Source organism: Rhinopithecus bieti, unplaced genomic scaffold (genome assembly GCF_001698545.2).
Source record: "Rhinopithecus bieti isolate Rb0 unplaced genomic scaffold, ASM169854v2 scaffold_20178, whole genome shotgun sequence".
Classification (NCBI taxonomy): domain Eukaryota; kingdom Metazoa; phylum Chordata; class Mammalia; order Primates; family Cercopithecidae; genus Rhinopithecus; species Rhinopithecus bieti.
Genome location: NW_016809758.1, coordinates 364,076 through 376,660, shown reverse-complemented (window position 1 = coordinate 376,660; position 12,585 = coordinate 364,076). Strand labels below are relative to the sequence as shown.

The window sequence follows — 12,585 nt, the reverse complement described above, 5'->3', positions numbered from 1 at the left end:
AGTGGTTCAAACACAAGTAATCCTCAGACCTGGGCCAAGAAGGTCTTTTCTGACACCATCTGGAGACCCAGCCTCGTTCTTCTCTCTCCTAACTACAGCCCCAGGAAGCTACATGTCTATAGAGAGCCTGGGAGGAGACAATGACCCCAGTCTCAGAGCGACTACACGTAAAGGCGCCAGGAGGCCTACCCACATCAGGATTCCAAAGAGAAGAGGGGTTAGGCCTGAAGAGTGTGGGCCCAGAGGGCATAAAGAGCCCCTTACAGAGCGGTCACAAGGAAGCAGACGTGAGCTCAAGGTGAGGAAGGACTTTATGGCAAATCTATTACATCACTCACAGCTGAAGGCCTACAGTCTAGTGGGAGAATGCCCATCATCCTTAGAAAACTCTAAATACCCTGGCAGGCTATAAGGTCCCTCAGAATTCAGCCTGGCTTCCCTCTGCAATCCCTTCTTATAGCCCCTGACTTCCAGAACTTCACCTGCCTTCCCACCCTCGAAGGAGAACCTTTCGGAGTTCTCCAGGTATACCAGGCCCTGAAGATCTGTCTGTCTTTCTTACTTGCCGCTCCCCTCCAGGACTTTGCCTCTTCTGGTCCCTCTGCCTGGCCTGCCCTTCCCCTATTCTTAGCTTGGTTAATTACTAGTCATTCTTCAGGTCCCAGTTTAGAAGTCACCCCCTGAAGTTCCCTGTAACCCCTACAGCTGGACGGAATGCCTCTCCTCTGTTCCCTCTACATCTCATATTTAAATTGTTCACTGTGGGACGGAGTGACATGGGGTTGTGTGCCTTGGTAGGGAGTCTACTACCCGGGAGGAGGGTGGTGGATGAAGGAGCAAGCAGGGAAAGAAAAAAGTTGTTCACTGAAGGCAGGCACAGTGGTTCATGCCTATAATCCCAGCACTTTGGGAGGCTAATGCCAGAGGATAACTTGAGCCCAGCAATTTGAGGCTGCAATGAGCTGTGATCCTGCCACTGCACTCCAGCCTGGACACTAGAGCAAGACCCTATCTCTCTCTCTGTCTCTCTCTCTGACACACACACACACACACACACACACACACACACACACATTGTTCACTGACTCCTCAAGGTCTAAGGTACTCTCTGCAAAAAATATTTAGTTTGAATTGTTATGAGCTGTTTATTTACTTTTGCCCCATGAGGCTACAGATTCCTCCAGGACCCACTGGCTGGCACTTTGCAGCTGTTTAATAAATATCTTGACAATGCATGAATGGCAGCGTCCTGGCAGAAAACAGAACAGTCCACCTTGAGAGGCAACAAGTCCTAACAGCTTTTTGTTTACACAGAGGCTGACCCACCCTCTGTCAGAGATCTTAGAGGTGGTGCTGAAGATTGCTAAATAGGACACGAATGCCCTAGGGTTCCTTCTGACATGGTGATTATGGGACAATGACTCTGGCAAGGGGCTGAAGGGGATCTTTGAAAAGCAACCAAGGCCCAGGAGCTAATCACTTGATGTCAATTTTGTTCACAGCAGCTTGTGTTCCATGAAGGTAAAGGAAATTCATTGCAAAGCAGCAACAGGTGAGGAGTTACTCTGGTTCTGTTGTCCCCAATCCACAGCCAGCCTCTGTCACACCCACCCCTGCTCTCCTGAGTACTTGCTAGGACTGCCTGGACTCATTGGGCATAGACAGGCCCCACCAGCCTGAAGGTGAGGCAAGTTTCCCAAGTGCAAACACCCTGAATGTCTTTTAGGCATGTCCCCCTGCAGCCAAGCCTAGCCAACTCAAGGTATTTGTACTCAGTACCTACTGTGTGTCAGGTTCCAGGTGAACAAGACAGACAAAGTGACTTTCCCCAGCCCAATGGGACTTGGCCTCTCGTAGGCCATCAAGACAGGGGACAAACCAGGTTTCCAGCCCAGGCCCATCAGTGGTGATGGATGTACCAGCTATTTAGAAGGCCAGCATGGGTATATTTGCAGGATAGGCCAGGAACTCATACAGTGCTGTGATTCCCAGGGCAGGTGACATTCAGAGCTGCTGGGTAGACTGTTTACTTTCTGCAGTCTACCTCTGAAGCACAAATCTTTCCAGAATGTCTTCATAATCCCCAGGAGTGGAGGATCCAGAGGGAGAGCTTGTGCTAGCGTGTCTGAATGAGGGCAGGGGACAGGAGCCCAGGAGTGCAGGAGTGCAGTTCAACATGCTGCTGATTATCTACGTGACCTCATTATCTAAGATTCCCTCTCTGAATCTTAGAATCCTCCTTTGTAAATGAGAGAGATCAACTATATCAGTGTGTCCTCTTCTTGGCTATGGATCAGAATCATCTGTGTGGTGGCAAGACTAAGGAGCTTGAAAAATGTAGCCTCCTGGGCCCCATCCCAAAGTTCCTAAGGAATCTGGACCCCTAAAGAGGAGAGTGGAGAGGCCTACTCAAGCCCTGGCCCCCAATCCTGGCCCCAGTCAAGGAGCCTCCTAGCCCCCTCATGCCTTCCCCAGCCTCCTCCACTGAGCTCTTTGGGATGCAATGTTCCCAGCCACATTCCATCTCTTTCCAACTTCTGGGCCTCCTTGGGCCAGGGCTGGAGTAAGCTGCCCCAACCCGTCTCTCCAAAGAGCTCTGGAGCCTGAAACACTGGTCATTGAGCAGTTTATTACCATCAACGTGTCCCCAGCTTCCCAGCACAACAGCCTGCCCACACTCTAGCCATGCCTTCACTCCAGTCCATTCTGGCACCTAGCCTCAGTCTCACCCTCCTCCCTCCTCCACAGCTACTTCCCCCAGCCCTCCAAGGCAGCACCAGGCCTGGGGGCCACACCTCAGCTGGGGGAGGGGAGGGAAGACAGTGAGACAAACAGAAGCTGGGGAAAGAGGAGCCAGGATTGGCCCCAAGCTTCTGTAGCCACCACTCCAGGAAGGAGGGAAAGGGGGTAGGGCTGAGGCTGGGGCTGGGGTTGCCGTGTGATGACAGTTCAGGTGGTTCAAGCAGGAGGCTCATCTCCAGGAGGTGCAGGGAAGCCACTCAGGTCTCGGCCAATGATCTCACTCACTGTAAAGGAGGGGCAGTTGAGAGACTGGGCTAGAGGTGGGTCCCCTCCTTTTCCAAAGACCCACCCCCAATCCATTCCAGGCAGGCCTTAATCTAGGAGGCCTCTAGATTCCTCCTCTACTGGCTTCTCTTCCACTGGGCCTCAGTTTCCCCAACGTGTCTTGACACCTGCTTCGAATCAAATCTTGCCCAACTCCCTCCATGTGGGCTCCCAGGCGCCTGTCCTAGCCCTTTCCTGCTGGCTTAGCCTGAAATGTCAGGGGAATCGGTATCAGTAGGGCCAGAGATGGGTATAGCCAATGGGAGGAAGGAGAGGCAAAACAGGAAAGCTCCTCCTCACCAACCCCGACCACAGACACCATGTTTAGGGGAAAGCTGAGGCAATGCAAGTGTGTTTGGGACCTCAGCAAGCTACCACCCCTCTCTGGAACTCAGTGCCTGAACTTGCAAATTGAGTGAGCTGGATAGAATGATCTTGAAAGTACTTCTAGCTCTAAGATTTTATGATTTGGAGCAGAGGACAGAGGCAGAGGCAGAAGAAAGGCTGAGACAGTTACCCCATGCACCCTTCAGAATTCAGTTAATTGGATTCAGGCAGCCACAGGTATCAAGAACATGCCACCTGGGAACCTCCAACTGGCCCTGAGAGACCAGGGATGCCCAATCTCTGAAAAGCCCAGCTCCAGCCCTCAGCAAACATGCACAGCAATCTCTTGCACACACTCATACTCACAGCCCCCAGTCCCACACCCACCTTCCTCCAGCGTGATACCCTGGATAGGGACACTGTCTCGGAAGCCGCTGCTGTAGCCACCCCTGGATTTCTCCTGCTCCGGAGCCCCCTCCCCAGGGCCATAGCCTGGCCCTACCTTATTGTATCCCTCAGCAGGTAGGGGATGCACATCACTCTGGGAAGGGAAGGGGCCTTCAAGCGGTGGGGATGCAGGAAGAGGAGGCCGAAAGGGGGCTGGAGGAGAGAATGGCAGCCCCAGGGGAAAAGAGGAGCCCCGCCCTCCATAGGGGTCACTAGGGAAGGGGCGGGGAAGGAAGGAGACTGGAGGTGGTTGGGCACAACCTGTGGTACCCCTAGTCTCAGGGAACATCCGCAGGCCCGGTCTGTAGGATGGTGGGGGCCCCGTCTGGGGGTACAGAGGGGGCATGCCATAGCCGAAGCCTTCTGATAGGTAAGGAGTTTCGTAAGCAGGGTCTTCATGGGGATAGGAGGGGTAGGGGGGCCTGGGTGGTGAGAAGTCCATGTCAGTGCCAAAGGGGGGTGCCGATGCTGAAGGGAAGCCCCGCAGAGATGAGTCCGGTAGGGGCTCCTCTTTGCAGATCACTGGGAAGACAAGAAGTGGGAGGACATGCTGGTGAGAGGTCTGGTAGTCTCCACACTGTACACCTTCCAGGTGCCTGCTCCTCCCAGGTTCCATTCACCCCTTGGCCCCTCATGATGGACACTGCTTCCCTCTGCCCCTGCTCCAGCTCGCCATATCCCTATACCCCCACCATGGGCTGTCCCAGAGCGCACCAGGCAGAAACTTGAAACTTTGGGTAGGACTGCGTTTCCTCCGCCCATTGGAGACGTAAAAGTAGACCTGAACTGGCCGGGACACCCTCTTGTTGCTGTACTCAGGGACAGTCAAGGTCAGCGTCACCTAGGGAAGAGTAAAAATGAGGCAGGGAGCCTTCAGGCATCTGGGCTTAGCCCAGCCTTTCCAGGGACCCAGACTCCACCTCCTAGCTTTCTCCATTTCCTAAGATGCAAAGTTCATTCCCTAGAGATGCACCTGCTTACAGAATGGCCAGTCTACCTCCTCCAGAAAAGTCCACTCCCATGAACAAGAGGACCCAGCTGAGAATCCCCTGCCTTCTCCCACCCCGCCCCCCCGGGAGGTATCCTAGTGACACTGGTACCTCGTTGCTCTGCAGTCGGTTCACTGTGGCCTCCTCCTCCCATTGCAGCTTCCCATCTGTCCAGAGGGAACAGAGAGCTACAGCCCAACTCCAGCGCCCCTGCCCCCTGCCCTAGTTCTCTGCCATTTCCCCTCCTGTTAGAGCCAAGGCCAAATTCAGAAGGCCCTAGAAGATCTGACACACAGAGGAGCTCACTGCATATTAACTTAATATGAGTAGAAGAGGTAGGGTTTTAAACTGTCCTCAAGGTACAGGGAAGCAAACTGAGACCAAGGGAAATGGCAGGACCAGCCCAGAAACTAGAGGGAGTCAGTAACAGAAGCAACTCTTGAGCCCTCCCACCCAACTCCAAACATTCTTTCCCATGATAATGCCGAGAAGAAAGACCAAAGGTAGGCAAGGGTCCTAGCTTGACAGAAGGCAATGAGACCTTCAAGTATCATGACCCAGAATCTCTAGAGAAGCTCTGACATGGTCCTAGGATGCTAAATTTGGATATAGGGGCCAGATGCAGTGGCTCATGCCTATAAATCACACCACCCACCACTCCCACCTTGGGAGGCCAAGGTGGAAAGATCACTTGAGTCCAGGAGTTTGAGCCTGGGCAACATGGGGAGACCCTATCTCTACACAAAATATTTTTGGAGGATTGCTTGAGCCCAGGAGGTTGAGGCTGCAGTGAGCTGTGATTGCATCACTGCACTCCCCTGGGTGACAAAGTGAGACCCTGCTACAAAAAAAAAAAAAATAGGATGTAGGGACTGAGGCTCTTGGTGAGCAGTGTTTGGAGAGGGCAAAGGCCTCAGGTTGGTGCCGGCAACTTGAACCCTCAGTCTTCCCTTCCTCCACTCCTGCAGCTCCATCTCGGGGCACCTAACAGGCTCTGTTAATCACTGCCCATAACTCAAGAGGGGCCCAGCGGGGAGCCTATCTACATGGGGTAAATTATCTCAAAGCAGACTCCTCTTTAATAGACAGAATGTGCATCGCTTCCATTTGTTCAGCATGCTCAATATTTTAGATTGTTGTCATATGCATCCCACATGGAAAGCAGACAGTATAATAGAAAGGGTAGTCTGTCTGTCCCATTTTACAAATAAAAAAACTGAGGCTCCACTGGCTAGTTTAGTGACAATGCCAGAGATATTTCACCTGCCACTCCCAAGCTCTCCCTGCCTGCCCTCCCCTCCCCAGCAGGTACTCACCAGGACCCCTCTCAATGAACACCACCTTGGAGTCCGGCAGGAAGTTCGAGCCAGTCAGTACTAGTTCCTCACCTCCTCTCACAGAGCAGGCACTAGGGCTGTAGGCCTCCACCTGGGGCAGCTCCTGAGCTGAGCGCTGGGCTGCAGAGCAGTGCAAGGAAGAGGACTGTCTGGGCTGGGCATGGAGAGGTGGCCTCCTCTACCCCCACCCACTTTGGAAAAACTGCCACAGGGTTCTGAGGGAGCCCTCCTCAGCAGTAGACACACAAATAAACCAGTAATATCCATGGAGTCACACACACCATGTAAGGGGCCACTCCCAGAGCAGAGAGAGGGTTAAACAGGGTAGACCAGGGAGTTTCCCAAACAAGGGCACAGGGCACCCGAGGAACAGATAGGGTCCAGGGTCACTCTGGGCCACCCCAAAGACAGAGTCTGTTGCAGGGGCAAACTAGCATAGAAATAAAGCCTGAGTCCTCTATAGGGCTACCCAGGACAGACAGGGCACAGGACGCTGCAGAGGGAATGGGCAGACAGACACACACACACAGACAACAGTTGCAAGAGACAGAGAGATGGCCCAGGGCCTCTTTGCTCACAGCACTCGATGGGCACCGACGCTGCCTGTACCGAGACGACCTTCCCGCCGCCCTGGGGCACGTGTACCCGGAACACCAGTCGCACACGTGTATTTTTGCGCCCGATGTCCGTCTCACCCTTCCGAAGCTCAATGTCTGAATTCCGAAGCTTCAGGATTCCCGCACAGTCAATGCTGGAGGCAAAGGATGGATGGCAAGCCCTCCTAGCTGAAGCCAGAATGGTGATACATCCCTAAAGAGGGAAGTTCCCGCCCACCATCCAAAGCCCTGAATGACTTTCAATGAGTGCCTAGGAGGTTATTTTCTAACCCAGAGATGGCCTCTCTGGGGTACCCCCGCATCCCCAAAAGTCCTCTTCCAGATGGTGGGTAGGCCTGAAGCCAGCTCCTAGGAATAAGCTCTACCTCTTCTGGGAAAAGGAAGAAGTGGGCTAGCATAGGCCCAATGGAGAAAGCTAGTATAAAGCCTGCAGACTGAGGGGAAATTGCATGGGACTTACTTGGCCGCCATGTTGTTCTCAGGCAGCAGAGTCATCTCCAACACCTTGGTGCCACTGACTACGGCTTCATAGCTGGCTGTGGCCACCATCTTGCCTGTGATACGGTGCACCTGATAGAAGGCATGAGGCCGCAGGTTCCTTTCATCTGCAGTGCCGATGAACATCTGTAGGGTCAGTGGCTTCTCACTGTAGCCTAGGAGCTGGCAGAGGGAGAGAGGGGCCACTTCACTGAAATCCCTACCACCTCACCCTTTATTCATCCCTAGATTTTCAGTCCACAATGGGATGAGAATGGTGAAAGATAAAGGATATCCTGCAAGGGAATTCCTTGGGGAACTGGGCACCCGTTGTGGAGAAAACATGGCCTGGAGTTCACAGTGTTTTTCTTGGAATAAAGCCCAAAGTGGGCTGGGCAAAGGCAGAAGAGCCTCCAAAGAGACTGGCCCAACTCAATATAGAGAAAACTTAACTCCCAGTGACTTTTGGCCTCAGCCTAAACCCTCCCCCATATCTGGCAGGCCACCATTTTCCAGAGTAGACATGAGGCTGATGTCCCATGGGATGAGCTGAGTGGGGGTGGAAGAACAGAGGAGTAGAAAGTATATCCGGGTCCTTGCACCCCTCCTCCCCCAACTCCAGCCCCTCCCCCAGGCTGCCTGCAGGGTCAGAGCTGAGAAGGAGTGTGGGAAAGGGCAGTGCCATGTGTCTGCATAGCTGGAACCCATCTGGGAGAGGAGAAAGGATATCAGGCCTGCTCTCTGTCCTTTACCTTGACTACGGGGTGACCGCCAGGGGCAGCTTTGACAGCTCCACGGCTGCCTTCTGTCTCATAGTGGGCCCGGTGGTGGGCTCTTGGCTGTACCTCGATCCTCAGCTCCAGCTGCTCATATTGGCTGGGCAGAGGCCAGTCCAGTGGGGGTAGGGCAGAGGTCCTGGGTGGGAGAGAAGAGCATTGATCATGTGCAGCCTCAGACCCCAGTCAGGCCCGCACTGGATCTGTGAGGGAGGAGGGCGTATGGGTCTGAGAGAAAAGAAAGCACAGACGAAATAAAGAAGTACATCAACACTTGCGAAAAGAAGGGAAAAGAGAATTTTTTTAAAACTATAAAAAGTACAAAGAAATGAAGAAATCCAAAAGTCCAGAAGCAAGGGGAAGTAGGGGACAGAGCCTCTTGAAGTGTGAAAGGTGACAACAGGCCTAAAACTCCCTTCTTCCCAGCTCTGAGCCCAGGGGTTGGGGTGGGAAGGCTTCACTTGGATACCGAGAATTCTCAAGCCCATCTCAATCCCTAGACCTGGATGGAAGGAACAAAGAATTGCTGCTTCAGACCAGAAAAGGCCTCAGATATGAACCCTTTGTTTTACAAATTAAAAAATTGAGGCACGTTGGCTCACACCTATAATCCCAGCACTTTGAGAGGTCAAGGCAGGGGTGGGGGCGTTGTGAATATGGCTTGAGCCCAGGAGTTTGAGACCAGCCTGGGCAACATGGTGAAACCCCGTCTCTACAAAAAATGCAAAAAGTAGCCGGGCGCGTTGGTGCTCCTGTAGTCCCAGCTACTCCTGCTGAGGCAGGAGGATTGCTTGAGCCCAGGAGGTCGAGGCTGAGATCACACCACTGCACTCCAGTCTTGGTGACAGAGCAAGACACTGTCTCAAAGAAAAAAAAAAAAAAAAAAGAAACTGAAGCCAGCATCTACTGACAGAACTAGGACTGAGTACATTCTGCTTCCAAGCCAGCTCCCTTTCCACTAGTTGGGGCTTGATAGGTGGAGTTCCAGGGAGCTAAGGGTTTCAGATGGGACAACTTATCCTGTATTGTGCTCCCTGATACCCTAGGACATTGGATCTCAACTGGTAATTGCCCCCCAAGTAATTGCCCAGATATTTGGCAATGTCTGAAGACATTTTTGGTTTTCCCAACTAGGGGAGTGGGTGCTACTAGTATCTAATGAGTAGAGGCCAGGGATGCTGCTAAACCATCCTACAATGTCCAGTACACCCCCACACAACAAAGAATTACCCTGCTCAAAATAGTAATGCTGAATTAATAGTGCTAAGGTTGAGAAACTTTGCCCTGTGGGAAACCCAGGGGTACCAGTGTTAACATTTCTTTCCACTAGAAACGTTTCTGGACAGAACCAGCTCAAGATTTAGGATTATTGAAATGGGCAAGATTCTCTGAGAGTGGAAGGAAGAGAACTGCAAGTTTTAATATGAATTATTTGACTTGCAAATATCTGCTATTTTATTCAAGTTAGCAGCTCTACTTTTAAGCCGCTAGGTCAGGCTCTAGAAATTGAGGAATGGAGAAGGGGAATTTCCTGCAACAGAGTGAAAATCTGCTTAGGTCTGGCACCTATTGAAAGGGCCAGAGTGGAAGGCTGAAATCCAGCCCAAGTTCCACACTCAGCCACATGCCAGTGCAGAGCTTGGTCTTGGGAGCACTCTATAGGCTATAGGAACACCTCCTTAACCTAGTTGATCCTCCTACAATAGCTGGGGGTGGGAGGGTTGATGGGCTTTTTCTAATTGGCCCACAGGGAACTGTTGCCCTTTTGTAAATCATCCAGAGGTGCACTTTTTTTCTAATTCTCTTTAAAACCAGGTAGTTGGCAGCTGCTAAGGTGGTTGCAGATTCTCTTTTGAAATTCAGAAGGCATAAAACTAATGTCTTCAAATCCATCCCTTGACCCTCCTGCTCCCCAAGTGGAATGGCTGGAGACAGCGGTGGTGCCAGGCGCAACCCTCACCTGAATATAGGGCTGTGTCCCCCAATCCGGGCCTTGGACCAAGCGAGTGGGGAGGGCACTGCCAGGTAGTCCATGCCAGCCACCTCCTTCCGGGGACCTCCTGGAGGAGCCACAGACTCCTCTGCTCCCAAGGGCAGCTTCCCATTGCATGGGGCAGGCTCCTCAGACCGAGGCAGAGCCACCGCCTGCTCGCTGGAAGTCCGCCGGGTCTTCTGAGGGATGCTCTCAGCTGGTGGGGCCCCCACATAGTCAAAGGGACCAGGGGAGCCAGGATCCCGGGCCAGAGGCAATGGGGGTGGAGGAGGTGGCTCAGACCCCTCTTCCCCCAGGCTGCCACGGCGGGACAGAGCTGGGGAGGCTGAAGATGGGGTTCCCGAGCTGGAATAGCGCCGCTTGCCACATGGAGAGGCAGGCCTGGGGGAGGCTGGGGTGGGCCCAGGAGCACTGAGGAGTAGCCAGTTATCCTCTGGCCCTCGGCCTCCGGGGCTTGGACCATACAGGCTCCAGGGATCTTCGGGGGTCCATGGCCGAGGGGAGGCCCTGGGCGAGGGCAGCGGGGAGCCCAGGCCAAAGCGAGAGGCCGCCTCATTTAGCTCAGACTCCACCTCGTCGCAGGCTGCATACAGGGCTGCCTCGTCAGAGGCATCGGAGAAGAAGCTCCAGGAGGACAGGCTGCTGCTGCCAGGGCTTGGGCTGAAGAAGGCCCCCCCACCCTGGCCCCCTGCCTCTCGGTAGCCTCCAAAGCCTTCTGGTGGGGGGTAATCTCTAGGAGAGCCGTCCCCCCAGGTATCAGGGTTGTCCTCCAGCGCCGCCGGCGGCTCCGGCGTGGGAGAGATGGAGGTGATGCGGATGCTGGGACACTCGAGAACACGGCCACCCCCAGCACCCCAGTACCCCCTCCTGGTCCTCCCAGCCTCACCGACCGGGCGGGCTGGCTCTCCCAGGTACCAGGTGAGGGGGCTGGGCGCGGCGGTGGTGAATGCATGCCAGGCCGAGGGGGTGGAGGTCGGGGAATACCGATAGGTGCAGCGCCATAGGGAGGGGGCTCTCCCAAGGCCAGACGGCAGCATGGCGGGGCATCCTCTGAGTCCAGTTCTGTCAAAATGGAAAGAGGAGCAGAGGGAGAGGGGAAAAGAGAGAAGCAGGTGAGATGGCTAGGTTCCTTAAGTGGCCAGGCCCCAGGCCCCAAGTCCTTCTATGCTCAGCAAGGAGACCTTCTGAGCCACAAGACAAAAGCAGAGTTGGACCTGGGAAGATGGAGGAGATTGAAGCAGGCATGCCAGGCCTTTGCCCACTGGCCCCTGGATCCTGGGAACGAGGGTACTCGATCTGGTGGGTCTTAAGGTGAGAGAGGTGGGTCCAGAGGGGCTGGAGCTGGGGCTGGGCCTGGAGGCGTGTTTCTTGAGGCACTGGGCTGGACTGGGGGCGACTCACACATGAACCCAATTAGCAGCGGTTCCCAAACCCCTAAACGGCGCTGGCAGGAGCCCCAGTTGCCATCGCAACCGTGGCCAGAGGGGAGGGGGGCGTCAGGGCTGTGGTGACGAGGGGAGGTGGCTCCTCCTTCTCTCCCCGCCATCTGGGGGCGGAGGTGCAGCCGAGGGGGTGATGCGTGCCGGGCCCAGCCGGGGGAAGGGGGGCAGCGGGCAGCGCGGATTCGTGCGAGCGGCAGCCGCCGCCCCCGGCTCGGTCCCCGCCATCTGCCTCTCATTGCGGCCAGACGGGGGAGGGGGAGGGGCGCCCCGGCGAGGCCTGACGGTGCCCCCAGCCCCGGGCGTCCAGTCGGCCGGGCCAGGGCTCAGGCTGCCAGCCGCCAGCTCCAGCGCCGAACCTCCCCTTTCCCTGGCGGCGCCTGGTGCTCTTGGGGCCGCCGTTCCCGCCCGCCCCCCAGTTCAGTGACAGGCGGCCCAGCCGGGAGGCGGCGCACAGCCAACAGCACCCCACCCCACCCCAGTCACGACCTAAAAGGAGAAAGTGGTGCCCGGGCCCCCAGCCTCACTTCCGCAGGCCAACAAGCTCCTCAGACTCCCTTCGACCTCTGACTCCCTCACCCCCCACCCTAGGCTCCCTGCCTTAAATTCCCCAGACTCAGGATCCCCGGCCCTCCTCTCACTGACCCCAAGACCCCTTCCCAACCCCGCACTAACCTTCCCCCAATCCCCCCGCGCCCAGCGGGGGGGCCTCCTTTTCCTCCCCGAACACCAGCTTAAATTCCAGCTCCTCATCCTCGCAGCTGGCCGCCCCCATGGATCCGGCAGGAGCCCCCAGGTCCCGGCCTGGGTGGGAGGGGGGGAGCTCAGGAGGCTGCTGTATCTTCACCCGGGTGGCTCCCTCCCTCCCTTTCTCTGAGAAGCCCCCTTCGTCGCTGCCACCTCCCTCCAGAAGCCCCCTCGTTATTATAGAAACTTTTCCAAACTTTTTTCCCCCAAACTTCTTCAAAGCGGCCCCCCCAGCCTGTCCCTGATTGGCTGCCGGGGATGCTCCAGCCCCTCCTCCAGGGATGAGATGGGAAAACCACGCGCCCCTCGTCCTCCCCCCCCCCCCCCCCCCCTTTCCCCCCTTCAGTCCCCCCCCCCCCAAAAAAAAAAA

General features: G+C 55.3%; 1 protein-coding gene across 1 annotated transcript; it reads right to left on the bottom strand.

Annotated features, from left to right (window-relative positions):
- Positions 1-2,609: 2,609 nt before the first annotated feature.
- Positions 2,610-12,553, bottom strand: NFATC4 (nuclear factor of activated T cells 4). Its single transcript, XM_017890275.1, is given in 11 exon segments — positions 2,610-3,026; positions 3,781-4,362; positions 4,555-4,681; positions 4,941-4,996; positions 6,146-6,286; positions 6,745-6,917; positions 7,244-7,443; positions 8,013-8,175; positions 9,997-10,885; positions 10,888-11,091; positions 12,144-12,553. Coding segments are annotated over 11 exon segments (2,703 nt in total). The 5' UTR covers positions 12,244-12,553; the 3' UTR covers positions 2,610-2,958.
- Positions 12,554-12,585: the final 32 nt, after the last annotated feature.